At 37.8% G+C, this 27,975-nt stretch overlaps 1 protein-coding gene across 1 annotated transcript; it reads right to left on the bottom strand.

Moving 5' to 3' along the window:
- Nucleotides 1–880: 880 nt before the first annotated feature.
- Nucleotides 881–27,975, bottom strand: LOC143861168 (T-complex protein 1 subunit epsilon). Its single transcript, XM_077372095.1, has 9 exons — nt 27,655–27,975; nt 24,194–24,512; nt 20,573–20,921; nt 20,095–20,227; nt 19,933–19,985; nt 13,595–13,697; nt 2,169–2,335; nt 1,969–2,082; nt 881–1,314 (listed from the first exon to the last, which is right to left on the bottom strand). The coding sequence occupies exons 1-9, from the start codon at nt 27,851–27,853 to the stop codon at nt 1,144–1,146; spliced, it is 1,608 nt and encodes a 535-aa protein (XP_077228210.1). The 5' UTR covers nt 27,854–27,975; the 3' UTR covers nt 881–1,143.

Genomic DNA, 27,975 nt, shown 5'->3' with positions numbered 1-27,975 from the left:
GCATCAGGGGAACTTTCTAGACCCCTTTTGACACATTTCTTTTTCTATAGTATTCTAAGGATATTCCATATACATTCTTTACAAAATATCTGAAACTCTTCTAGAATATTTACATACCTCAACTTCTAGAGTTTTATAATCTTCCACAAGGCTCTAGAAGGTTCTAGGGTTCTTTACATTAATCTAGAGATATCTAGAATGTTCTAGAATAATCTACATAATTCTAAAAAGTCTAATAGATTCTAAAATTCCTATGATTTGTAGACACGGACACGAGTGTCGGACACAGCAAACACCGAAACTTTAGAAACGGGGACACGGCTAAAATAGAAAGTATACGCAATCATGATTTGTGGATATGGATTCGTGTGCCCAGTTTCAACAGGGATACGAGTTGTCTAAATGAGGTAAACACAATATTCAATAAAAAAACAGAATGTCACACTTGACACGGTACAAAAACATGTCCACACACCCACATTAAGTCTAACAATTGCAGCAATACAAGTAGAAGTGTCCAGAGGAGTGTCGACACGTGTTGACATGCGTGTCGTGTCGGATGCAGCAGGACACGTGAGTCTGCAATAAATTCGAAGTGTCGGCCAAATCATAGTAAAATTCTCTACCCAATTCTAGAGATATCTAGAAGAAACTAGAATTCTCTACACAAGTCTAGAGATGTCAAGAAAAATCTCTAGTAGAGAGAGTTGGTGAAGGAATTGGGCAAAATTTTCTTAGTTCGTGACATTAGGCTCTATTTAAAAGAGGTGTGAGTTTCACGCCCATTTTTAAGCAGAAAATAGGCATAAAATTTGCTTTACACTCAGTTTATGTCGAAAGAAACAGAGCCTTAGTGCAACATGACAGCATGACTCCTTCATTTTGCTGAAACTGCAAAGATGGCATCAATTAAACGTCATAAAAGAGCTTAAAACTTGTTCTCTAAGGACGGACCACAGGGGCAACGTTTCTGTTATAACTTAATACAACAACCACCGGAAAATCAAAATAACGCAGTTTACTTGGCTGTGAAAGGCAACAAGCGAAAGGTTTTCTCAGCTAACAAAATATGCAGCCATATGAATGTACTTCTGGTGATTCTGAAGCACAATTTTTGGAGAACAAAAACATAACTGAGAGCAATCAATAATCAGAAGGGCTGATTACATCGTCAATTTTCAGTATCATTTTGACAACCTGTGTTGCTAGCAAGATCTGCTGCTGTTTCCCAATGAGTGTCTCAAAGACGTTTTGCTTGCACATGTCGTTCGTACCAACGTCATTACAGTCAATCCCAAAATGCGGATTGTTCTCCTGCATGCATCAACACATGCTTAAAAATGTGGGACTTATAAAATGCAATGCTTGAATATTGATATCTATAGGTGAATGAAAGACGATTTTTGGTCATTTTCTACAAGATAGGAGTATTTTGGTAATGTTATAGGAAATAGGGATTTTTTGGTCATTTTTTTCAAGATATGGGCATTTTGATCATTTTCTATGATAAAAGGGTTTTTGGTTATTTTTGAAATGGTATGAATATTTTAGTCATTTGTTATGAGATAAAAGTACTTTGGTCATTTTCTATGGGTATTGATATCATTTCTTACGAAATAGGTGTTCTATGATATTTTTATTTTCCTCAATTTTTTTATTTTTTCCATCTTTTCTCAAACTTACTGATATAGAAACTTTGTGTAAGGGTATTTTGGTCATTTACATGACGTAGGGGTTTTTGGCTCAATTTTCCATGAGATATTGATTCGATAATTGCACTCCACTATTCACACATTTCTAATTAGCTTTTAAAGCCTGTTCTGATTCCAAAAGATGATCTCAACAGCCAACCAGAAAAGAGGTTAAATTTGTAGCATCATTATCAAAACAAGTGCAGATATCATTTTCCGTATGAAATGTATAGCAAACGTGGAATAAAAGCCCAACTAGCCTAGAGCGAAAACATACCTTGATTTGCTGAGACTTGACTGCAGTCAGCGTGTCAATAGGCTGAAGGCCACTGTTCTCTGCCAGCGCCATGGGAATGGAATCCAAAGCATCTGCAAAGGCCCTGATAGCATACTGCGACCAGAGAAGGCAAGAAATTTATTTAACAATGTGTTACTTGGTGATTTGCGGAACAAAAAATATACCAGTAACATTTGTACCTGCTCAACTCCTGGATATCTATCAGCAGCTGCCTCAACAGCAATAGAGCAAGAGATTTCAGCCGACCCGCCACCATACACAATAGAATTGTTACGGATCAGATTTCTGGCCACACAAAGGGCATCGTGTATGCTGCGCTTTGTTTCCTCTATCATCATTTTGTTACCTAAAACATTCAAAGGCCATAACATTGCATCAACCACATGTGACTCCTGCTCACAGAACTTGCTTGCTTAGCAGGATACACCGATCCTAGTCATTAACAGTAATCCAGAAATAGCTGCACAAGCTCATATATAAACGTTCAGTACCATGCACTATGTACAAGCAGGCTCAAATACAAAGATCTATTCCAAGATAGAAAGGAGATGTGTTTCTGGATCTACTTCAGGTATTGCCCGGAGATTGGCTGTGCAATATGTCAGGATATTACAACTTCAAACGACAGACGGTGTGTATACAGAAGCTGAGATTGGCAAAGGATGCAAGAAGACCAGTAAGAAACCAAAAGCTGGACCTTAAACAGGGATGGCCAGAAGATGGAGAGGTTACGGTGTCAGAGGAAGGAAACTACCATGCCGTAATCGTGTCGGGGAAAGTAGCGGTGAGAACAGAGATTTTGAAATCATGTCTTATCGGAAGGATCGAGGAATGGAGCTCAGAGGAAATGCACAAAAGGGAAAAATGGTTCTAGAACCTACCAAACATCCCAAAAGCATAGAAACTGAACCAGAACGAGACAATTTTCCGGTTTGAATCTGAGGCTCATGCTATGGCAATCAATAGATTGGGAGGCCACGGACTCGAAGCACAATTGTTGCGTCTGGAACCTTGGAATTCGGCTTATCACACGAGCAAAAACCATTTGGATGCGCTTCTTTGGAATTCCCCTCCACATGTGGGTTAAATCAATAGTGAAGGCTCTGGGTAGCTTGTTCTGAGGATGAGGAGGGTTTAGAATACGCCATAGCCCAAACTTTTACGACAAAAATGGGCATTCTTACGCTTGTCAAAGCATCGATTGGTGGTACTCGATAGGAGTGGAGAATTTGGCGAAGATTTAAAAATGGCAGTAGATAATCCACGGAGAGATAGACACTGTGATCCGTTTGTGGTGAACCGAGGAAGGAAAGAAGAATGGAAGAAAGGGAGTTCAATGGATCATCCAACAGAGATGAGGCAGTTTCATTGGAGCTTGATGTCGGACAGTGTAGACGCTCCCATTTTGCTACGCTTTAACTAACAATATTCCATAAAGATCGGTGGAATTTCTCTAATTATTCCAAAAGTGGTAACGGAATTTACCCGGTAAGCTAGTTTGACCCAAAAAATTGGTAAAAAACCATACTAAATGCACTACCTCATGTGAGAGGCTCATTACCATGAACTTGTGTACTCTAGGTCATCTAAACAATGATCCAACCGTACAAATCATTAATCGGATCAAAATTAGCTAGGGTCGCTACACAGTCCGAACCCTAATTCCATTCTGAGACCCGATTTTTATCAAATCATCAAATTGAGGGATGTGATTAATTTAGGTGTTTTTATCACTAATTCATGATCATTTGATCAAAATTAAATCAATTAGGGTCAATCCCAATCCCGGTTAAACATTGGATCACTTAATTGGAGAAAAACTCTTCAAACACCCACGGATCAATGCGGATAAATAGGGGTGGCCAGAAACCGAACCAGACCCGAAGAACCGAACCGGAACCGAACTGTTTAAAAATACTTTGGGTCCGGTTCGGTTCCACGTTCCGGGTCTAATTTTCTTGGTTCGGTTCTAGAACCGAAGAACCGAACTTTGAATATATATATATATATAATATTTTTATATTTCAATTATACATATACTTATTAATATAAATTACTTATAATATTAATAAGTAATAGTTAATACTATTCTTATAATAAGAAAGTAACTTATATTATAACTTTAATTAAAAGTTTTTATAAATTATAATTAATAATTAGCAATTAGCCATTAGAACCGGAGAACCGGACCGGACCGAACCGATTATTTTCGGTCCGGTTCGGTTCGGTCCTACTATGTACTACGGTTCGGTTCGGTTCGGTTCTACGGTTCATGGAACCGGGAACCGAGAACCGAAAAAAAAAAGTAACCAAAAACCGAGAACCGAACCGGTTGGCCACCCCTACGGATAAATGTGAGCCGTCGAAATTATTAAATTTAATAATTAATAAAATGACATTAAATACATTAATTGGTATCAAAAAAATAATTTAATGTTTGAGATCATCGATCCAAAATTAACTAAGTTGACCAGTTTAATCAGATCGTCAATTTGATCAATTTTTAGAAAAATGATCCGCCGTTAATAATCGACAGCTCTCGTTAATCCAAATAATTAAATTTGATATTTCTATGGAAATATTGGGTTTTTAAAAGATCAAGGAAAAATCAGGAATTAATAATTGGAAAAAATTGTTCTAAACTAGCAACAAAAATCTCCTAAAATTGCCACTTTTTCCATTTTTGGAGGTTACTTTCTCTCTCCTCCTCCCACACGTTATCCTAACATGGGAAACGTACCACAGTTATTCTCTCCCTATTTTTAGGGATTTGGAGGTATTTCAGGTGATTTTTAAGCTATTTTCATTAATTTAGAGCAAAAAAGACAAAACTAGTCAAAAATTACCAAATTGGGAAAAGTGATTTTATTTCGAATCAAAGACAAGACTTTCTATTTTTCAACAATCCTTCCCACTTTGGACATTTTCTGTTGTCCCTAAAAAGTTTCCAAGTATAATAAAAGAACATTCTAGCCTTTTCTCATCTCACCATTACAATATTTCCAATTTTTGACCTTTTGATCACAACCGCTGCTTTTCTCATGCCCAAACTTAGCAACCAAGGCAACCCAAACTTTATAAATACTCCCATATCCCTCCCAATAGCCAAAGCCACGAGATTCCTCCCTCCCCTTCTCTAAAAATTCGTCCAACACTCCCTCTCACTATTTCCTCTCTCTCTCTCTCTCTCTCTCTCTCTCTCTCTCTCTCTCTCTCTCTCTCTCTCTCTCTCTTCTCTCTCTCTCTCTCTCTCAAATTTGGCCTCCACTTTGGTCAAATTCCCATAACCCATCTCAAATCTCTTAGGTCCGCCACTAGCATAGCGTAATTCTCTCTCTCTCTCTCTCTCTCTCTCTCTCTCTCTCTCTCTCTCTCTCTCTCTCTCTCCAACATCACTATGTTCACCGTCCTTACTTTGGTCAATTTCATCCAAGCACTTGGATTGGGAATCAACAAAAACAAAGATCTTCATCAAAGGACATCATCTATCAAAGCTTTGAGGAATCACCTCTAAGGAATCATTACCAAGGATTTACATCAAAGGAATTCTAAAGGGAGAATCTTCATGAAACTTTGGAGAGGTGGGCCAAAAGTTCTAATTTTTGAGAATTTCTCTAAAAGACGCTAAAATCATGCAAATTTATCCTAGAATTTTTCAATTTGGGAAATTTCCATGTATGAATTTTCAACCTTGGAAAGTTCCTAAATTAGAATTTTCATGATTAGAAAGTTCATGAATCAACAATGGAAAGTTCTCAATTTGAAGGATTTCCTAAATTATAACGTAGCTCAACTTTGGAAACATAAATTTCAAAAATAAAAAATTTCTAAACTTAAAAGTTCAAGCGAGGAAACTTCTTCAAAAATAGAAAGTTTCCAAACTTGAAAGTTCAAGGTTGGAAACCTGTTTTTCAAAATAGAAAGTTTCCAAACTTGAAAGTTCGAGGTTGGAAACCTGTTTTTCAAAATAGAAAGTTTCCAAACTTGAAAGTTCAAGGTTGGAAACTTGTTTTTCAAAAATAGAAATTCTCCAAACTTGAAAGTTTGGAAACTTGTTTAGAAAGTTTCCAAAGTTAGAAACTAGATTTTCCAAAATAAAAAGTTTCCTAACGTTCAAAGCTTTCAAAATTAGATAAAGTTTGTCAAAGTTAGCATGTTTTAAAGTTGGAATGCCAAAGTTGGAAACAAGGTTTTCCAATTTAGCAAGTTTCCAAAGTTGGAATTCCACAGTTGGAAACAAGGTTTTCAAATTTAGCAAGTTTCCAAAGTTGGAAACAAGGTTATCAAATTTAGTAAGTGTCCAATAACGGATTCCCAAAATTGGAAAGTGAATTTTCAGCTTTGGTAAGTTTCCAAAACATTTTAGATGTCAAGTTTAATTTTGGAAACTTTCCAAAAATTGGTTAAAGGGTTCTAATTATAAGAAGTTTGCATCCTTAAACAATTTGATAGGTTGATGTTCATTTTTACATCTTCTCTTCCTTGTTCTCTTTTCCTTTTATTTTCAATCCAAGAATCCTATGCCCAAATATCCAAACCCACCCTAACCGAGTTGCACCCCTTTACACCCCAATCGAGTTGCATCCATATTCCTAACCGAATTGCACTCCTACTTTTAACCCAGTTGCACTCCTACCTTCAACCAAGTTGCACCCCTTATCCTCAAACCTCTTTTGGTTCCCAAATCTAATCCTTTGATGTATGATTCCTTGTTCAATCCTTTGAAGTTTATTCCTAACTCAAATCCAAAATTCCAATCCAAATACCAATCCCAATTTTCAATTCCATCCTTCAATGTCCAAATCCTTTAACAAAAGGCTTAATCCCTATTGGATAGGGTATGTAGGCAACTTGGCAAAATCAAATTTAGTTACACCCTTCTTCATCTTTCCCATTCCCCCAAACCCTTCTTCATCCTTCCCATTCCCCCAAACCCTTTTCCACGCCTCTCCTCTTTCCTAAACCATTTATTGCATACATTGCTTAATTACATGTTTCACATGATTAGTTGCTACATTGCATGTTTAGTTTCTTCCTTTGCATGTTAGCTACTCTATTTCTAAGTTTTCTTCATATATTGCATGATTAGTTGTTTGATTTGCATGTTACAAATTGATTGCATGATTAGGTCGTTTGTTTGCATGTTTGATTGCCTTCTTTGCGTGTTTAGTTATATTTGTTTAATTTAGAACTCTAAGAACTCGAAAACTTTAAAGAACCAAAGAACTTCACCAAATCATTAAAGTTGGAAAATCACAAATCAAATCATAATTTCCAAATCGTAAACCATTAGGTTCCAAACTTAGAGATCGCAATCTAGGTTTCCTAAACAGAATTCTTAGACACCAAATTTACAAACACACTAAAATGCAACTTAGGGTCATTACATTAGTTCTAGGTTCATATAGCATAGGTCACTTCACCTCAAATCAATTAATCAAATTCAACTCAAACCAAGCATCATCAATCTCATAAAATGTCAAAAACATTCGCATAGGTACTTAGGCATCACAACTCATGGCCCACATGAGTCTAAACTGTGATGGCCAAATCCTTAGAAACCCTTAGGTTAGTTCATATGAAAATCACATTTATCCATTTTAGTAAGAATTTAAACAACAAAAGCTTTTAAAAGGTAAAGATCGGCCTTGCCGGGCAACATTGGTGCCTAACACCTTCTAACCTTGTAATCAGGTAACTTACCCAACTTTGATTCGTAGACCAAACCTACAGAGTTAATCATGGGTCATGGGCCCTAACCTAAGTGGCGACTCTGGTCTTTTGTTCCTTTTGTGAAGTTCGGACTTTTGTCCAAAATACACAGAAGAAGCAAATCACATTCAAACTCAATTATCAAAGATAAGAGCAAACGCTACAAAACACAAAACCCTAGTGGGTGCGGAAGGGATGACCTCCCGACGGGATCCACAGACGGTTTTAGTTAGTTTATGTTTGTTTTCAGTATCTTAGTCCTCTAATTAGAAGTTAGTTACTTGGATTAAAAGTTAGGAGAGCTATAGTTGTAATAGGGGTTGTAGTGTTGTAAAAGTAGGAGATTATTCTCCTAGTCTAAGTAGGAATAGGAAGGGGAGTCTAAGTTGGTTTACATGTCACGGGTAAAGGGAAAGAAACTCTATAAGTAGTGTTGGTTTGTGTATGGCATCTCTCTTTTTATTGAAAACACAAATTGGGTTTTTTATCTCTTATTTCCTTGTGGATTTGAGGGTTTTCATCGAAGGGAGACAGTGAACTTCGCATCCTTTCCGCACGCTTTCGCTGCGTCAATTGGCATCAGAACGAGGATTAACCTGGGCTAATAGAAACTGGAAGCAGAGAGAACAAGTCCAATGATGTTGATCTTGGAGACGTCCTTACGAGGGTTGAATTTCATGAGTTCCAATGTGAAAATCAACGAGTGTTGTAACATTTAGAGGTAGCAACGAGTGTTCCAAGATATGTAGTTACTTGGGTCATCTTCTGAAGTCCTAGCATTGCCAGATTTTGAGGAAGTGTTCCAAGTTGATTGTGATGCTTGGGTACCTGTAAGAGTTCACCCTCACAATTAAGCACAAGGCTAACACTAACAATAGAGTGGCCGATGCATTGAGTCTTCGAGTGGCTTTACTTTGCACGATGTGAGTCGAGGTGCATGGATTTGATGCTTTTCCCTATCTCTATGCTGATGATCCAAACTTTGGAGCTATCCAAGTGGTGACACTAGCGGTGCAACGAGATGATTATCACAGCCAAGATGGATTCCTTTTCAAGGGAATTCGATTATGTGTTGCTGATTGCTTTTTGCGAGAAAAGATTATCATCAAGCGACATGGTAAGGGGCATTTTGGATGCGATAAGATCTATAATATGATTGCCTCACATTTCTTTTAGCCAAAACTGCTTTGTGAAGTCACTAGATATGTTGAAAGGTGTTATTTGCCAGAAGTCTAAATATGGAACCACCAATGCAGGCTTGTATACTCCTCTTCCAGTGCCTACTGCTTTATGGCTAGACGTGAGCATGAACTTTGTTCTTGGACTTCCTCGCACACAGAAGGGAGTTGATCCCATCATGGTCGTGGTCGATGGATTCTCAAAGCTAGCACATTTCATTGCAAGCCGCAAGGCCATGGATGCATCTACTGTGGTGAATTTATATTTCAAAGCGGTGGTTTGTCTCCATGAAGTACCCAAATCAATCACTTCAGATTGAGATCCCAAGTTTCTTAGCCATTTTTGGAGGACCCTTTGGAAACTAATGCAGACCAAGTTGTGTTTCAATACTGCATATAAACTTCAAACAGACGGTCAAACTGAGGTAGGCAATCAAAGTCTAGGTCACTTGCTACGTTGCTTAGTGCGTGACAAGCTGAAGCATTGGGATTCAGAGCTTTCTCTGGCCGAGTTTGCATATAATAGCTCGCCAAATCGCACAACCCACCATAGCCCATTTAAGGTAGTGCATGGCATCAATCTAAGTAGTGTGTTTGATCTTTGCTCCTATCCCTAATCAGTGGAAGACACATGCGATGGCGAAGGACATGGCTGACCATATCAAATCAATACATGAGCAAGTACGGCTTCATATCAAGAAGAGTAATGCAAAATATAAAAGTGCAGCCAATTTACATTGACGAAAGGTGGTATTTGATGTCGGCGATTACGCATGAGAAATTCTTTCAAAATAGCGCTATCTGACAGAACATAGCAAGCTTAATCAAAGAAAGACAGGTCATTGTGAGATCATTGAAAAAATTAATGACAACACAACACCTGAAATTGCCAAGCCATTCGAATGTCTGATGTCTTCAATGTCTAAGGATCATACTCCATACAAAGGCGATTCATCAGACGAAAAGAACACAAACTCGAGGTCGAGTTTCCTTCCAGAGGGGACGACTAATCTAAATAGCGCACGATCACCTCATCCATACCCACATGGCATGGATGGACTACACCAAGGGGGCTCACAAGCAATGCCAAATTTAGAGTGCCATGCATGCCTTGTAAGCATGTGAGAATGTTTCTTTTTTTTCATAGATAATAATAGCTATTTTTTTTATTTTTTTTTTGAGAGGGTCAGAAGATTCATTCAAAAAAGGAAGACCGAGATGGACCACCAAGAGTACAAAAGAAATAAGAGCTTTACAACAAGAAGTACAAATTTAAGGTGGCAAAAAATCAAACCACACCAAATCAACTCTCTAATGCAGATATTAGGATTTATTTTCGTATTATTTAGTTTTTAGTATTTTTATTTTCATGTTATTAGTTTCTAGGATTTTATTTTCCATGTTATTTAGAATTAAGAAGTTTAGTCTTTTAGGGAATTCTTTTTTTAGAAGGTTTCTATTTCTTAGGTTGCTTATTTGCCTATATATAAACCTCTTTAGAGCTTATTTTGTAACTTTGATTGATATTGAATAAAGATTCTTCTCCCTTTAATTCTAGTTTTCTTCTAATTTCTTCTCTTCTGATTTCTTCTCTTCTGATTTCTTCTCTTCTCTCCCTAAATTCATCTATTCTTCTCTTCTTCTTCTACTTCTCCCTAAATTCGTCTCTTCTTCAGGTTATTTTCGTCTCTTCTTCCCCTATTCTTCAAATTCTATCCCCTTTCGTCTATTTCTCTCCCCTTTCCTCAATTTCTCTTCACGGTCCTGCATCAATTTGGTATCAGAGCCAAAAGATTCAAGACTAGGAACCTCTTACTTTCAGCCACCCGCAGATCCCCTTAAAACCCAGCCAATCTACCCATCAGATTTCCTCACCCGAAGCTCACCTACAACCAGAACTTGTTCTCAGGCCATCCGTAACCGCACAAACACCCTGAATATTAAACAAACAAAACCCACTTCAATAACTTCAACCCCATTTTGCTGCCCTTCCATCTAAACCTTGCTAAAACCCTCAATTTCAGCCACTCTTAACAGCCAACAAAAACCAGTCTTTGCATCCCCTTCGAAACCTCACCCAAGGCCTTCCATTGCTCATCGAAACCTCCACTCAAACCCAAATATTCTGGGTTGCTGCTGCCCTAAACCAGCCCCTCTATCTGCAACCTAAATCCATCACCAAACAGCCAACTTTGAGATTCAAAACCCATATCTGCGGGAACTCTATCAGATCATCTCCTGGACTAAAACTCGAGGGCGAGTTCTTTTTCAAGCAAGGGAGAATGATGCAGATATTAGGATTTATTTTCGTATTATTTAGTTTCTAGTATTTTTATTTCCATGTTATTAGTTTCTAGGATTTTATTTTCCATGTTATTTAGAATTAAGAAGTTTAGTCTTTTAGGAAATTCTTATTTTAGAAGGTTTCTATTTCTTAGGTTGCTTATTTGCCTATATATAGGCCTCTTTAGAGCTTATTTTATAACTTTGATTGATATTGAATAAAGATTCTTCTCCCTTTAATTCTAGTTTTCTTCTTCCCTCTTCTGATTTCTTCTCTTCTCTCCCTAAATTCGTCTATTCTTCTCTTCTTCTATTTCTCCCTAAATTCGTCTCTTCTTCAGGTTATTTTCGTCTCTTCTACACCCCTATTCTTCAAATTCTATCCCCTTTCGTCTATTTCTCTCCCCTTTCCTCAATTTCTCTTCACGGTCCTGCATCACTCTCCCTACCCCAGCCCCAGCTAATGAATCTGCTTCACTATTGGCGGACCTCCTAAAAAGTCTAAATGTTATAGACGATCGAGAAACCAGATCGGCAATCTCATCAAAAAACGATGCAAATCTACATGGTGGGACTACCGAGCCACTCAACCATCTCACCAGTCACCCTCCACAATAACTGTGTCAAGAATATCTCCCTACAGCCGTTTGATACCTTGATAGACCGCCCTCACTTCTGCCTCATTAGCATCACCGACTCCAATTGGACCAAATAAGCCCAAATGACAAAGCTGTTAGAGTCACGGCAAAGTCCCCCAATACCGGCTGGACCCGGATTACCCAAACTAGAACCATCAAAGTTAAGCTTGAGCACACCGTCAGGTTGAGCCCCCCAACTTTGGACAGTCGTAGGCCGGATCTCCCTAGTGAAGCAAACCTCCTGCAAACCCTCCCATAGATCAAAAGCCGATACAAATCGGCAAACATCTCGCCCAAGTAGTAGTCAATGCTATCACTTTGATATAAAAAATACGGCGTTCTGGAAGACCCCTCAAATATTCTAGAATCTCTCTCCTTCCAAATAACCCACCAGGTAGCAAGAAGGCATAATCTCCAAAGCGGCTTACCCTTCCTACCCCATGGTACCACCTCCCAGCAAAGCACCGACTCAGGGATTGTGAGGGAAAAACCCAACAAATGACGAACCTAGATAGAATATAACTCCATATTTCTCTAACAACTCTGAAATGAATGAATAGATGCTCTACAGATTCCCCATTCTCCACACACGACGTGCAATGATCATCCAGCCACATTCCCCTTTTTCGAAGGAAGTTTATCGTTTGAATCCACCCACGAGTCCACGACATGCCGCCCACCCAAAGATACATACTCTTGGAGGAGCATGGGATTCCCGGACATACTCTAGGAGGAGCTATAGTTATATTATTAGAAACGTTCTTGAAAGCTACCTAGAATGTTTACTTCTTCGACCATTAGTAAATGCACTTATTTAAGTAGTTGTTGTGGCAAAGGAAACTACACAAAAACCATATGATTTTGGGCTCTAGCTTTAGGGGTTAGCTTTTATATTTGGTTTGACTTTTTCTAATTGTAAGGATTCTTTCTTGCTTACATTTTTGGCTAAGAAGTTACGTGATACATTGTAAATGGGGGGAATGGACGAATACAATTTATTTTTATTTTATTTTTTAATGGTGATGAATACAATTATTTAGTTTATGAACACTGAATAAAAGTTTGCTTCGTGCGTAGAAGTGTTCTTTCACGTGAGATCTTGGAGGATCTCTCCAAAACGTGGATTGGCTCTCAAGCCCCACAATTAATTTTCATAATCTATTGACTAGATCGTCTAGCTAAGAAGAGATGCACACATCATATTTTACCGGAAGTCTCTAGCAAGGTCACATCTCAATTTACAGGAAGCATGCTCCCATGTCATGTGAAATGTACTACAATTTTGGCGGGGACCTGTCCCATGTCATGTGATATGTACTTCAATTTTGGTGCGGCCCTCCCTCCACAACGAAGAATATTACATAAGGGAAGATCTACACAATCCTTTTCTAGTGATTTATAAGAGCTTTTTCGTAAAGGAACAAATCTATAAATAGGATGCCGAATTCATTTCAATACACATGATTGTAAAAGTATTGAAATCGTCAATTTTACTTTATGGGGCAAAATAACTCATACTAGAATTCACTGATCCTTTGTACTAAACAGTGAGACAATAGATACAGGCAAAAAATTGAAGTCGTCAAGTAAATAACTCATACTAGAATTCACTGATCCTTTGTACTAAACAGTGAGACAATAGATACAGGCAAAACATTGAAGTCGTCAAGTATCCAGCAATACAAAGAATTCATACCAACATTTGGAAAGAATGCATATACAATAATGGCAGCAACAATCAATAAACACCACTCCTACGGAAAATTAGGGAGAAGCAGAAACACCATAACGTACCACCGCGAATGAATATGGTCACAGCTCTTGAATTCGCACATTGCTCAATATATAGCATCCGATCTTTTGTGGTCCCAAATGATTTTTCTCTGACTAACCCAGCCTAAATAGATAAATAAGAAAAATTAGTATCCTACAGAAAATAGCTCAAAACAACAACAACAAAAAAGATACTACGTAAATCATCAGAAGCAAAGTTTAACACAGGAGTAGTACCGTTAAGAGAACTTCCATTTCAAATTTCAGATAAATGGTGTCTATCAATAAAGGAGCAAAAATATGAAGCCAGAACTTGCCCAATAGTATGGTAAACAGAATTTGACTACCAACTTTATCATATAAGAAGTGATCGAGTTGCACAACATTGCAGAACTACTACGATACACATGAAGTGGTATTAAAAAGCACTTTCCCTAGGTAGAACAATAAAAAGACTTTGCATGCAAGTGTTTTTATTAATAAGCATGTGCTCTTAGAAGAACACTTTTTTAATGATAATGGAATTTTATTAAAAAGGCTAAATGATAGAAATGGTCAAAGAAGAGAGAAAGGAAGAAGAGAGTACAACAAAAGAAAATACAATCTAAACAACAAGAACAAGAAAAACTAGGAGTCAACAGTCTCTCAAGGAGGGAAGTCGTCAAGTAACATCGTTGACTCTCTAGCTACACCCGAACGAGCAAGTAGGACCGCATCTTAGTTGGCCAACCGCCAAACATAGTAAAACCCAATGAAATGACACTACAAAGGATCCAGAAATTGCTCAAAAGCATCAGCAAATCTCCAAAAGGTAATTTCCACCATCTCTGATCCACATGATCCCATTGATGGAATTACCACCAATAATAATATGAGTCAATTGATCCTACTCCAATAATCTAACCCTCATGAAGCCGCATCCATACCTCTGCTCAAAAGCATCAGCAAATCTCCAAAAGGTAATTTCCACCATCTCTGATCCACATGATCCCATTGATGGAATTACCACCAATAATAATATGAGTCAATTGATCCTACTCCAATAATCTAACCCTCATGAAGCCGCATCGTACCTCTGCCTCGTTTTGTTTTTTTTTCTTGAATGGTAGATACCAATAACAAAGGAAGGAGAACGTACAAAGCCGGCCGAGATGGACGACTAAAACCGGCAAAGAGAAAGAAAAAATAGAGCTAAAAACATAAAACATCATGGGGGAAGAAAATCAAAAAGCTCAGGCTCTTGCTTCCCTGCACCCTTCCTAGCGAGCTAATCTGCCTCCTCATTAGCAGATCGTTTCACATGCTGAAAGGTGATTATAGCCCCTCCAATGCGATCCCTGATCCCATCCATCCAACTTCCAAATCTCCAAGGTGCAGGTTTATTTCCTTTTAACTGATAACATTAAGGGAGTCACCCTCCACAATAAGCTTGTCCAAGTCAAGAGACACCGCTAGCCTTATACCCTGCAGGGCCACCCTAATTTTTGCCTCGCTAGAATCCGCGAAACAGCCCACACTGTTACCCCTTCTTCATTTCTAAGAAGACCACCTACGCCAGAGAGACCAGGATTACCAAAACTAGAACCGTCAAAGTTAAGTTTGAGTAACCCAGGGGCGAAGGGGTCCCACTTACGGCCACCCAACTTCACATGATCACCACTAGAACACACCTCTCTCCAACTACCAAAGATCATGAGCGGAAACAAACTTAAAGTTAGGAAGAGCCCTGGCCCAAGAGATAGTCAAGGCAATCGCCATAGTGGAAGTATAGTGAGGGCTTCTCTTCACCCCCTCAAACCCTCGAGCATTTCTTTCCTTCCATAAAGACTAAATCATAGCCAAAAGCGATAACTTCCAAAGCATCTTGCCTTTTTTCCTCCAGAGGGAAAACCCTAACAATCAACAACATCAGACAAGTGAGCAGGAGAGACCCATTCAATCCCAAATCTTTGAAACATCCTACTCCAAACCAACCGAGCGAAATTGCAATGAAGAAGGAGATGATCCACCGTCTCCCCGCCTCTATGCAAAGGGCACGGTGGTCCATGATCATCATATTCCGACTCCTAAGATGATTGACGGTGAGAATTTAATCCAAGACTGCCGTCCAACCATAAACGCATACCCTAGGAGGGGCAGGAATGGTCCAAGCTTTGGCTGCCTGCAAAGATCCCGTGCAAGAAGTGAGTTGTTGGTAGAATGACTTGATGTTGAATTCCCCGTAAGTGCACCAAATCCAAACCCTCTTGTCCGCCCCGGAGCTACTAATGTACTGTGCATCAAGCGATTCCAGAATCTGAGAAATCCTCTCAAGTTCCCAGTCAAAAAAATTCTTCTAAAGTTGAAGTTCCAGGGTATCCCATTCTTCCCATGAACCACGTAGTCTGAAATCCACACACCTCCTTATTGGCAGCGATAAGGAAAATATTCGGGAAGCGAAGCAAAAAGGAGGAATCCCCACACCACTTGTCCAACCAAAACCTGATCCTATCCCCCGAGTAAATCCTGAAGAGAACCCCTGATTAAATCTAAAAATTTGATGCAAAATATCTCTCCATACTGAGACCCTTTTTTACTAAACTTATCATCAGAGGATCAATTGCCAGGCAAAACACCATACTTATCTCCAATCAGTCTTGCGCACAAAAGCTGTGACTCCTCCCCGAATCTCCAAAGCCATTTTCCCAACAAAGCCAAATTCACCTCCCTCAATCTTCTGATGCCCAAACCCCCTGCCTTTATTGGGTTACAAACTTCCTGCCATTTCACTAGATGCAACCTTTTCTTCTCATCCGAGCCTTCCCAAAGAAATCTTCTCGGAATAAATTCAATCCTTTTAATAATAGAGATTGGGCATTTGAAAACAGACAGCTGATAGATAGGAATATTGGCAAGAACCACCTTGATGAGGGTTATTTTAACCCCAAAGAGACCAAATCCCGCTTCCAGGTGTCTAACCTTTTCTCCACCCTTTCAACTATGGGGTCCCATTGATTCTTTTTAGGCCGCCCCCTCTCCTAGCGGGAGACCCAAGTAGGTAGTAGGGAAACGATCAATGCTATAGTCAAGAAAACTCGCCATCCCTTCCAAGTTCCAACTCCTCTGTGTTCATAATAATCCTAAGGATCTTAAGACTTGGAAAATTTAGATCTCTGCCCTGAAATGACCACATAACATCTTAAAATTGCTTTAAGCTTGGAAACCTTTCCCACCCAATGCACACTAAAAATGAGAGTATCGTCAACAAACTGAAGGTGAGAGATCTAAGGCCCGATATCGCTCATCCTAAAGCCTTCAATTAACCCCTTATCTCTACCTTTGTCCAATAATTTGCTAAGCAGCTCGGCGACGATCACAAAAAGAAAAGGAGAGAGAGGATCACCTTGTCTTAGATCACTGGAGGACTTAAAAACCCTTGGGCGGCCCATTCACTAGGATAAAAAACCACCCAGAAGATATGCAACTGAAAATCCATTTTAGCCATTTCCAACCAAAGCCCATTCTAGCCATCAGATCCAGTAGACAATCCCATTCTAAAGGTGCTGCCTCATTAGCATCTGTAACTTGTAAAGGTCCCAAATAGACTCAAATTGTCCTTTTTTGTGCATTTCTTAACAAACCACCAATTCCTACCGAACATGTGTTACCAAGACATGAGCCATTGAAGTTCAATTTCATTTTCCCAGGAGTAGGAGGTTCACATGATCACATCTAGGTTGTGGACGCTCATAACAATTGCTTAACCACATCTCGTCATAAGCTCTGTAGAAAGAACCATTTGAGATTCCTCTAAAGGCGGAAAGGATCGGTGCAGAGTGGACAACCGTCGGAAAACTTGCTTCCTCAAGAGGCGCACACCTCTAGATACAACATTGAATACCCTTCAGTTCCTTTCCTTCCAAACAAGCCAAAGATTAGTAGCAAAGAAAAGGTTCCAAAGAATGTAACATATGGAAGGCCAAGGAGCAAAAGTGGCTCAAAATGGTCTTGTGATCTTACCCGGGAGAACACAACTCACTCCAAAGAGCCCAAAAACAAAGTCCCACAAATCACGTATGAAACAGGAATAGAACAGCAGGTGAATAACATACACAACGTCAGCTACGCTCAATGACACTATAATCTCTCGCCTATTTCAGATGCGATCGAAAGCAAGAATTTTATCAAGGCAAGCTATCCAAAAGAAAGCATTCACTCGTAGAGGGGAATTAACTCTACAAACTCTTCGAGCAGGCGGGAGGCACGAACAATGGGTAAAATTATTGAAGAAAGAATGGACGGAGAAGGTGCCAACCAAGGACCATCTTTAAACCCCTTGTCCTCTCATGGTCTTCTAAAATACACTGAATTAATTTTAGACAGGAATGAGGAAACTACAAAGATCTCTTAATCAGAAAATTTTCTATGAAAATCAAAGTTCCAATCTGCCTTCCCATCAGAACTATAAAAGCATTCGGCCATACAACACACTTTGTGGGAAGACACATTGAACAATCATGGGAATTCCCCTTTTAATGATGTATTCCCACACCAATTGTCCAACCAAAATCTTATCTTCTCTCCATCTCCCACTTTGTAATGGATCCCATTTTGGAACAAGGGCGTCAATTTCGAAATGTCTCTCCATACTGCGATCTTATTGATTCTATAAACATCCAGTGAGTCCCAGCCTCAAAAGTTAGATCCATATTTAGCATTAATAAGAACTCTCCAACGGTGATCCCGATCTACTCCAAAAATAACCACAACAATTTCCCCATCAAGGCTTTATTCACGAACTTTAAGCTACGAATGCCAAAAAAATCCCTCTTTTATTGGTTTGGAAACATCAACCCAATTGACTACATACCTTTTAATAGTTTCTAGGTCATTCTATATGATATTTCTTTGAAGCTGCTCAATTCTATAGATGACAAATACCGAACATAGGAACATAAGGTGAAGTAAAGATGAAGACAACCTTAATAAGAGTGATGCTTGCTGCCTAGGGAAAGCAAACTCTTTTTATAAGGAAAGTCTCTATTCCACCATTTCAATGATTGAATGTCATTGCCTCTTAGAGGGTTTACCGACACAAAGAGGAAGGCATAAGTATGAATTTAAGGATGGAACCTATCTTACAACCTAGGATGCAGGCAGATTCTTCTAAATCCTGATCTTCCAAATTAATACCCATGATTAAAACTCTCCTGAGTTTGGGGGATTTTGAAGGCCTCCTTCAGGAGTCAGACAGAGCTACCAGATGGGGCCTATTCCGGTCTTTTAACCCATAAGGATGCAATTAATGCAGAAGTTCAAACCCTTTTTGTTGGTATGTGATTAATCGAAACATATGACTTAGACCGTCTTATAGTTGAAGGAGATTCACTTAATGTGATTCGATGGTTGAGTAAGAAGGTCGCTTACCCTTGTGATGATGCAATCGAAGAAGTGTTCGATATGATTGAACGTTACTAGGTCAATTTCCAGTATGTGTGCAGATCTACGAATAGCAAGGCAGATCAGGCAGTTCCAAAATAGGATTGGAGCTTTAGACTTTCTTCCTCTGATTTTGGTTGCTTGTATCATTCCTTTTAATCTTGTATCTTTGTTTTTTTTTTATTAGCTGGTTTGTGACCATCTCAATCCCCCTTTGGTCTTGCCCCTCATTTAATAAAATGTTGACATTAAGAGGGGACGGGGAGCGAAGTCCGGACCAAATTCCAAAGTTTGATTCCTATCATACAGTCACATAAACTAAAAAATCCACATATCCACGTAATATTAATGCTCATTCCATTAATAAGATGAGTAAGTTGAAAGTAAATGACATGATCATCAGTTTTTAAAACATGTGAAATATTTATGTTTAGAGAATGTCACTAGGTGGTTGGTCCTATACTCCTATTAAACCATTATGGATGGTTGTCATAGTTACTAAGTGTGTATTTGTGCATATTCTAGCATTTCTCGAAGTTTAATCTTAAATTTCTATTGTTATCATAAACTTCCACGAAGTACTTTCACTTTTGTAGGTACCAAAGTCTGAACCAAAACCAATGTGAATCCTTATTTCAGTCCATATTATCCAATAGAAAGATTCTAGGTCTAGCAAACAATAGCATTTTTTTTGGTTTCTATTTAAGTTCTATGAAACAACTGTATGTTCATTCATTGTGCCTAAATTATATCTTATCTTAGCTTTACATTTTTCTATTGGATAGTTGCTGTTTAGATTTAACCCTGAGCCTGCCCAAAGTCCCAATTTATCATTAACACAGATACAATTAAGAATAGCAAAAAAAAAAATTATGCAAAACTATGCATTTTTACTAAGGAGAATATGAGAAAAAGATCACACCATGCTTAATACAACGTACCTTCCCCAGCTTATCTGGTGTCAACTCTTGGAACCTTGGCACGATCCGCCCACCTACAAAGAGCACCAAACCATAAGTAAATGCTTAGTAGGCTTGCATGTGCAAGCTTTAGGATCCTTTTTTTGTTTTCTATTATGGGGCATGCAAAGTTCGATAAAAAACCTGTAGCTATTGCAATAAGCTCCAATTCTACACCACCAACCCATCGAACAGCAGGTAAATTCCGATGCATTAATAGATGATTTGCTTCATCATCAAACCCCCATTGACAGATAACCAGGGTTGCTCCAACATCCTACAAGTGATCACGACATAGATAAGTACTAGTTTACTTCCCCAACCAATCCAGGAACAAACGAGTAGTGAAGAAATCCTTCCTAAGAGACGATACTCGCGAGGCATTTGAGTATTTATAATGGCAAAGCAATTATAGATTTATAGTAACTAGGCTACAGTTCAAACATAATAACCTAATACCAACCTAGTGATAAAGAGGACTGTAAGCACCTAATAAGATGAAAGCATGTAATTTAATAGCAAAAAAAAAAACTGTAGTGAGAATGGCATTGTCGTTCAGGGTAGCTTAACCATCCATAGAACTTTTTTAGTCAAAATAAGTATAAAATGATTCTCCACTAACCTTGCACTTTTGAACCATATCATCGAAGTATTTCTGCTCTTGTTGACGTAAAGTCTGGAATTTTTCCACTGTGTCAATGTCAACCTTATGCTTTGTCTTTGGTTTTGGGGGCTCAAATGGACAAGTCAATATAGCAATTTTTGCATTTTCTATTTGTTTTGGCATCTGTGGATGGCTCATATCCTTATCAACAATAATTCCATATATTAGCTCAGTATCTTCCAATTTCCCCCCTACCTTTCCTTCTACTTTAATCAAGTCCAAATTCACATCCTTCCTCTCTAAATCAGCAACAGCCAAAACTGCTTTAACAGCGATGTCAGCTAAAGTGCGCTTGCATCGATTGACACTGCAAAACAACCAAAATAATGAAATTTTTTTTTAAAATAATGATTACTTTCACATAAAATTTATAGAAAAACAAGCAAGTACATCAGTCAGATCAATTAGAAAAACAATTACATAATCAGCATCTTTTACAGCGACAAAACAAAAGAACTTGAACAAAAGCAATGCAAGTAAATCGATTAGTTCTTGGTAATTAAATACATTATTAACTTATTGTTGCTTATTGTTCTCTCCATGTTTCAATTTATGCTAGTTATCACAAAATAAAAGGACAGGTTCACCACAAATATGTAAATTGCACAGCCTATGGCTTCAAAATAGTTCCTACCAAACAGTTCTCTCTGTTCCCTTCAAATTTTCTATTGTTCATGTTGGTTGTCACTAAATATTATAACGGATCTCTACCACAAAAGTAGAACCTCACTTGGACGGCCGATGATCCTCCCTCACATTCATTACAACCTGCTCAAAGATTAGCATTTTTACAGCAATCTATCATACACAGCAACAGTTTAAGAAATTGTGAACTGCGGAAAATTCGACTTGGGAAGGTTAATGCAGTAAACCACTGATCCATTTCTGAGTAGCTAAATCAAAAGAAGAAATAAAAAGGTTATACAAAGTACAAGACAAAAATATAATGCATTAATGAAAATTAATTTCACCAAAAAAGGAACTTTAAGTTACAATATCATAACATGGAAAAATGTGAGTCCTAATAAGAGTGTAAAAGTTTTGAACAAAAAATAACCAATAATTGCAAATTGCTTCGAATTGGGAAGGTTAATCAGTAAACCATTGATCCATTTCCGAGTAGCTAAATCAAAAGAAGAAATAAAAAGGTTATACAAAGTACAAGACGAAAATATAATGCATTAATGAAAATTAATTTCACCAAAAAAGGAACTTTTAAGTTACAATATCATAACATGGGAAAATGTGAGTCCTAATAAGAGTGTAAAAGTTTTGAACAAAAAATAATCAATAATTGCGAATTGCTTTGAATTACCCACCAAAACAATCAGATTGCTAATTGATACACAATCATTTAAATATGTTAGCAAAAACATTGTCTTCAGAACATTATGACTATGCACACTGGTCGATTTCGAGAAGCCACCGATACTTTGAAAAATAATGAATCACAAATGATAACGCCATTCAATGTTTTCAATAATTGCTTCCCTTTTATAAATTGAACAGTTTTAATAACATATCTCTAATTCTTGTTCCAAACCATAACTAATAAAATAATATACCATACAGTTTCAAATGATAACTACTACCAGCGAAAACACAGTAATGCATCTCTTTTTTAAGATAATAGGCATAGTAATGCATCAATTCAGGAAAGCAAAGAAGAAGCTCGTCAAAGGGATCAGATGTAATACAAACAAAGTGTATTAATCAATAACAAAATCAGGATAATAAATTCCAAATACAAGATAATATGGTAAATTCGCATGGCCATAGTTCAATTTTGCTTTTTTTTAAAAAATGTAAATTGGCATGGCGCTAGGATTTTTGTCATTGTCCTAATCAATTTTCTCCCCACACAAAATCTGAGTAAATAGACAGATTCCTCAGCTCCCAGATATAGTGATGAATGACTATAAAATTAGCTACTCATTCCAAGTGGTTCAGACTGTGATTGGGTTCCAAAACATAAGGAGCAACACATTGTAATATATAGACATATATGGATGATGATTTTTTTTTTGTTTACTTGTTTTGATATTATCACACTTTTCTTTATTCTAAAGGGACAATTTGAGTGGAAGTTCGACAGCTTTTTTTAGAATGAGTCTGTTTTTATGTGATTCCGCACTATAAATTCCTTTTTGGGATCATGTTCCCTCTAGGGGTAATGAGAATAATTATAGAATGGATTTTTAACCGTGCCTAGGTCTCGGATAGATGCAAATTTTATTGATAAGACATCATGAAATGTAGCCAATATCTTATTACAAATAATTCCGACAACCTCACGAGAAAAGGAGGTATTTACCTATTACAGAGATGGTGCGATTTGATTTTTTTACTATTATTGATTTATTTATAATTTACTATTTACCGCCCTTAGTCTTACGAGAAAGAGACATGATTCTGAAAATGGATTAATAAAAAAATCCTGGAAACAAAATCTTGCCACTTCAACTTATAGGAAAATTGAAATTGAATATTAGTTTTTTATTCTACTGCACCACACATCCAATGGAATAACCAATGATAGTACTCCAACTAATTTAGGTAGAGCTGATAGGCAAAACTATAAAATGACCAACCAAAGAAAGTTCATGATGCTCCTAAGTGCTACAAAAGAGGGAAAGCAAGCATTTGGCCTATGAGCGGCCACAAAGGATTGACTGCAAATGAATAAAATGTTTGCCAAAGACATAGTAGCATCTTCCATACTTGGCAAGTATGTGGAAGAAAAGTTTGTTAATTGGTGATTGATAAAGGAAGCACAAAAAATGCAGTCTCGTCGGAACTTTTTTTCTGGAAGATGTGATATTATTAAAAGCACAAAAAAGCAATGAGTAACCATCACATGGTAAAATACTCACGAGCGAAGAAACAAGAAAGGCCAAATACAGCGAGAAAAGAACACAGAGCTTATTACAATTCACGGATTCCGCCTCATCAGAACTTGTAAACAAGTTTCAACTAAAGAGTAAGTAACCTCTTCACCTATAGAGGATTGCATGGTTTTCTAGTAGTTATGGATACAGGAAGCACAAAAAATGGTGATTGATAAAGGAAGCACAAAAAATGCAGTCTCATCTGAACATTTTTTCGGAAGATGTGATTTATTAAAAGCACAAAAAAGCAATGAGTAACCATCACATGAGAAAATACTCACGAGCAAAGAAACAAGAAAGGCCAAATAAAGACAGAAAAGAACACAGAGCTTATTACAAGTCACGGATTCCGCCTCATCAGAACTTGTAAACAAGTTTCAACTAAAGAGTGAGTACCCTCTTCACCTATAGAGGATTGCATGGTTTTCTGGTAGTTATGGAGGGTAGACACCTGTTGCCTCACCCAATTTTGAATTGAAAACAAACACAAAGATGAAATGTGGTATGAGATACCGATATTTTGAAACTTGGATACAACACATGATTGCAACATATATCGCAAATGGTAATTCATGGCAAGCATAGCACTTTGATAAAGTACAAAAAGGAAGTACACTTTACAGAGTACAAATTAGGTCAAGCAACATTGTATTTAAAGGAAATACATTGTAAATGGCACTAAAGAACTCACATCTTTGAAGATAAAGTAGTCATGCAAGTCTGCACTAAAGATTCTATGTTTGTCAAACTAACATCAAACTTCTGAGAAATATGCTCCAAATGTTCCACAGCTATTCTGGAAGCCATCTCATAACCCTCTGCAACCCGAACAGGATGAATACCATGTTCTAGGAGCCGCTCAGCCTGCTCAAGAAGTGCACCAGCCATTACAACAACTCCAGTGGTTCCATCACCAATTTCATAGTCCTGACTACGGGATAGTTCAACCATCAGCTTTGCTATTTGATTATCAACATCCATCTGCTCCAATATTGTTGCCCCATCATTTGCTGTCAATAATACAAAAGTGGTGATCTAAGTGCAGCAATGAAAAGATATTAATGTGTTCCAGCAAAAAGAAATGGCAATACCATTCCAAAAAAAAAAAAGCAAAAAAAAATGGTAATAAGTGCAAACAAACAGATATGAAACAGATATATGTCGCAATTATAGTTCTCAGGAGGGAAAATCTCGGGATTTTTTTTTTTTTTGAAATGGAAGTTGGGTGATAATGAAGAAGACTAAAGAGCGGATTTAGCACTACATGTTTTTCTTTTGAATGCAACTCATGTTAGATTAGCAAAATAGTACACAACAAAAATTCCTATTGGACAAGAAATAAAGAAATAGACTATACTAGATTACATGCAGAACACAATCCAGTGGCATACAGGCTTTAGTAGATTAGGGTAATAGCCAGTTTTGTGCAAATGAAACAAAAAAAAATGCAATATAGTTTTAAGGGTTAACATTCACGTTCGTACGCATTCAGTTACAGATATGAAAGATGCCAACGAGACAATTGGATGGCACAAAAACAATTTCCAATGAATTTCTAAGTCACTCTTACTGGTTGCATGTCATTTCATAAATTTCCAAACCCCTCCTGGAGTAAGTAATGAGCAACTCATAATTTTATGTCATTCATTTATAGGAGAAGCAACTAAATATGACAGAACATGAGTGATTGTTCAAATCAAAGTGCACACGAAAAAATAAAGAAAAAGACCATCTAATCTCAATCCTGAGTTAATGTAGAAATTATCATAACAGCTCAGGAAGAAGAAAGTAGGCTTTCGGCATCTCTATTATTTCCCTTTCAAGAAGGCTATTAAAAAAAGTTGTATGAGGTGACATGATTCCTAAGGCTTTGCTCCCTCTAATGTTCGGGAGGACTGGGGTTTCTTCTGCAAGTAGAACTCTTGATTTACAAAACAAAGCAACCATAGTTTTAACCCCCCAACCCACGCCCCACGTCATCGTGAACTCCCCCGAGCCAGCTCTGTTTTCCCTTGGCCGCATTCCACGTTTTGCCCTGCAGAGTCAATAAAACTCCTTTGACTCTCCTGGGCTGTGACCGCGTCAACCAAGTACTCAACTTCATCACGCCGAGTCGGCTAGGATTTTCTTCAACCATGTTTTGACCCGCATCTGCGTTTTGAAACATCGGGTCGAGTTCGAACAGAGGCATTATCCCTACTGCAGGCATCAAACCAGAAAATTAAAGCACACGCGCATCTGCGTTTTGAAACATCGGGTCGAGTTCGAACAGAGGCATTATCCGTATACAGCAGGCATCAAACCATAAAATTAAAGCAGATTGAATACAGTCAATCAAGTTTACTTGCTTTAGCATTCCAATATTTTCAACTAAGCGAGAATTTATTGACTTGTGAAATGAGTCAGTATAATGGATTTACTCATCCACATATGAACTGAACCATCACAGATTAAGAAACAGAAATAGTTCCTTTTTCAGATTTTGGCATTCTATTGGTTGCATTTTGGCCCACCAATTCCCCAGTCCCTCTGTAATGACATTCCTAATCTTGACAAGACATGACCAATCCAAAGTCTGCCACCCTCCTAAAAGTTGCCTCCATCACTCTACCAAGCAACTGCTACTCCACACTGGAATTGATTTTCGTTATGATATAAATCCACGTTGTTCTTCCTTGAAGATGACCATTCTTTTTCCCTTTTCCACATAACGCACATAAAATAAAATGTTGGCTTTCCAATTCTTTCAAATTCATATGAAAACATCAAGAAAAGTAATAGATCGGTACATCCAAAAGAACATTAGATGATATCAAAAATCTCTACTTCGCGCATCATCTCCTCATTCATGGCCTCTCAATTCTCTCCCTCTCCCACTATGTCTACTGCTCGCTAAACAAATATAAGCTAATATTCCATGAAAAAAAAAAAGAAGAAGAAATCATAGTTGCCATGGACTAAAAGTGAGAAAATGAAATGTTGGCGATTTTGAGTAAGATTGCTTGAATGTTATGGAAATGCCCTCCTGAATATACACAAATTAATGAAAATATGAAGGGTATTTTCTTATATTGGCATCATCTATTCGGATTTAGGTAACTAAATTTTCAATGCACCAGTGTTGATTTAAGAAACTAACAACTAAAAGAACAACTAAGCATCACAGAGTACTAGATTGCGATCAACAAAAAAAGAGTGAATAATAAGATATAATCAGGGCAAGTAAAGAGTACAACGGACGAATAGAAAAAGACGGTGAGAAATTGATTTTCATTACGATACAAATCCACAATCTTCTTCCTTGAAGATGCCCACTCTTTTTCCCCTTTCCACATAATCCACAGAAGATAAAATTTTGGCCTATCCAATTCTTTCGAATCCGTATGAAAAAACATCAAGAAATGTAATAGATCAGATTTAAAGCACAGACACAGGAACATTATGGATTTTATAATCAGGGATTGTAAAATATTGGATTTTACACGCTAAAATCTGGATTTAATAAGCTAAAACTTAGATATTACAATTCTGAAAATGTACCATCTAAGTTTTATCTTATAAAATCCAGGTTTTAACTCACAAAATCCAGGTTTTAGCTTGTAAAATCCAGGATTTTGCAACTCTAGATTATAAAATCCTAGCATCCAAACGGGATGCAGATGATATAAAAAATCACTACTTCGCAAACTAAAAACATTGCATCCGATCGGACACTAGTCATTGCACCCGATCCTACGCACCACATTGCACCCGATCGAGCCCTAGCCATTGGACACATCTGAGCTCAGTCCTACTGTCCAGATCACAGCCGCTCTCAGGCCGTTTGGATACATGGATTTTATAATCAGTGATTAGAAAATCTTTGATTTTACAAGCAAAAATCTAGATTTAATAAGATAATACCTAGATTTTATAAGGTAAAACTTAGATTTTACAATCCTGAAAGTGTACAATCTAGGTTTTAGCTTTCCAAACGGGATGTAGAAGATATCAAAAATTGCTACTTAGCAAACTAAAAACTATACTGAATTCACTTTCCACTATGCACCAGTGTTGATTTCAGAAGAAATATTACGCATCATAGAGTGCTAGATCGCGATCTAGAAAATAAAGAACGAATAATAAAAATATGATTAGGGCAAGTAAACCTACTTATGGTGACATCGCCATCAGGGCTCTGGAGCATCTTGTCCATGCCTTTGGGTCCGAGTGAGGTCCGGAGGATCCGAGCCACGGCTTTTCCAGCAGAAATGTTGGATTTCTGAGCATCTAAACCCCTCAATCGGCTCTTCTGTTCTTGCTCCTTTATTATTATGTAAGGGCGTCCGAATTCGTCAAAGGCTAATGCCATTTTCTCCTGGAGAGAAAGAGGATGAAAAAGAAAGTATAAAACAAGAGAGACGGAGAGAAAGGAAATGGAAGGGATCTAGGAAAACTGTTTCGGAGCCCTAACTTTACTTCGACTCCCGCTCT

Source organism: Tasmannia lanceolata, unplaced genomic scaffold, assembly GCF_043159265.1.
Source record: "Tasmannia lanceolata isolate RefF3 unplaced genomic scaffold, GAP_Taslan_0.1 ptg000037l, whole genome shotgun sequence".
NCBI lineage: Eukaryota > Viridiplantae > Streptophyta > Magnoliopsida > Canellales > Winteraceae > Tasmannia > Tasmannia lanceolata.
The sequence above is the reverse complement of the archived record's forward strand: the minus strand, read 5'-3'. Positions and strand labels throughout refer to the sequence as shown.

Excerpts from the sequence above, each read along its gene's own strand:
- LOC143861168 (XM_077372095.1), bottom strand. The coding sequence starts at position 27,853 with ATGGCATTAGCCTTTGACGAATTCGGACGCCCTTACATAATAATAAAG. Across the intron at positions 2,336-13,594 it reads GACCATATTCATTCGCGGTG|GTAACAAAATGATGATAGAG; the intron begins GTACGTTATGGT and ends TGAATGTTTTAG. Across the intron at positions 2,083-2,168 it reads GATATCCAGGAGTTGAGCAG|TATGCTATCAGGGCCTTTGC; the intron begins GTACAAATGTTA and ends CTCTGGTCGCAG.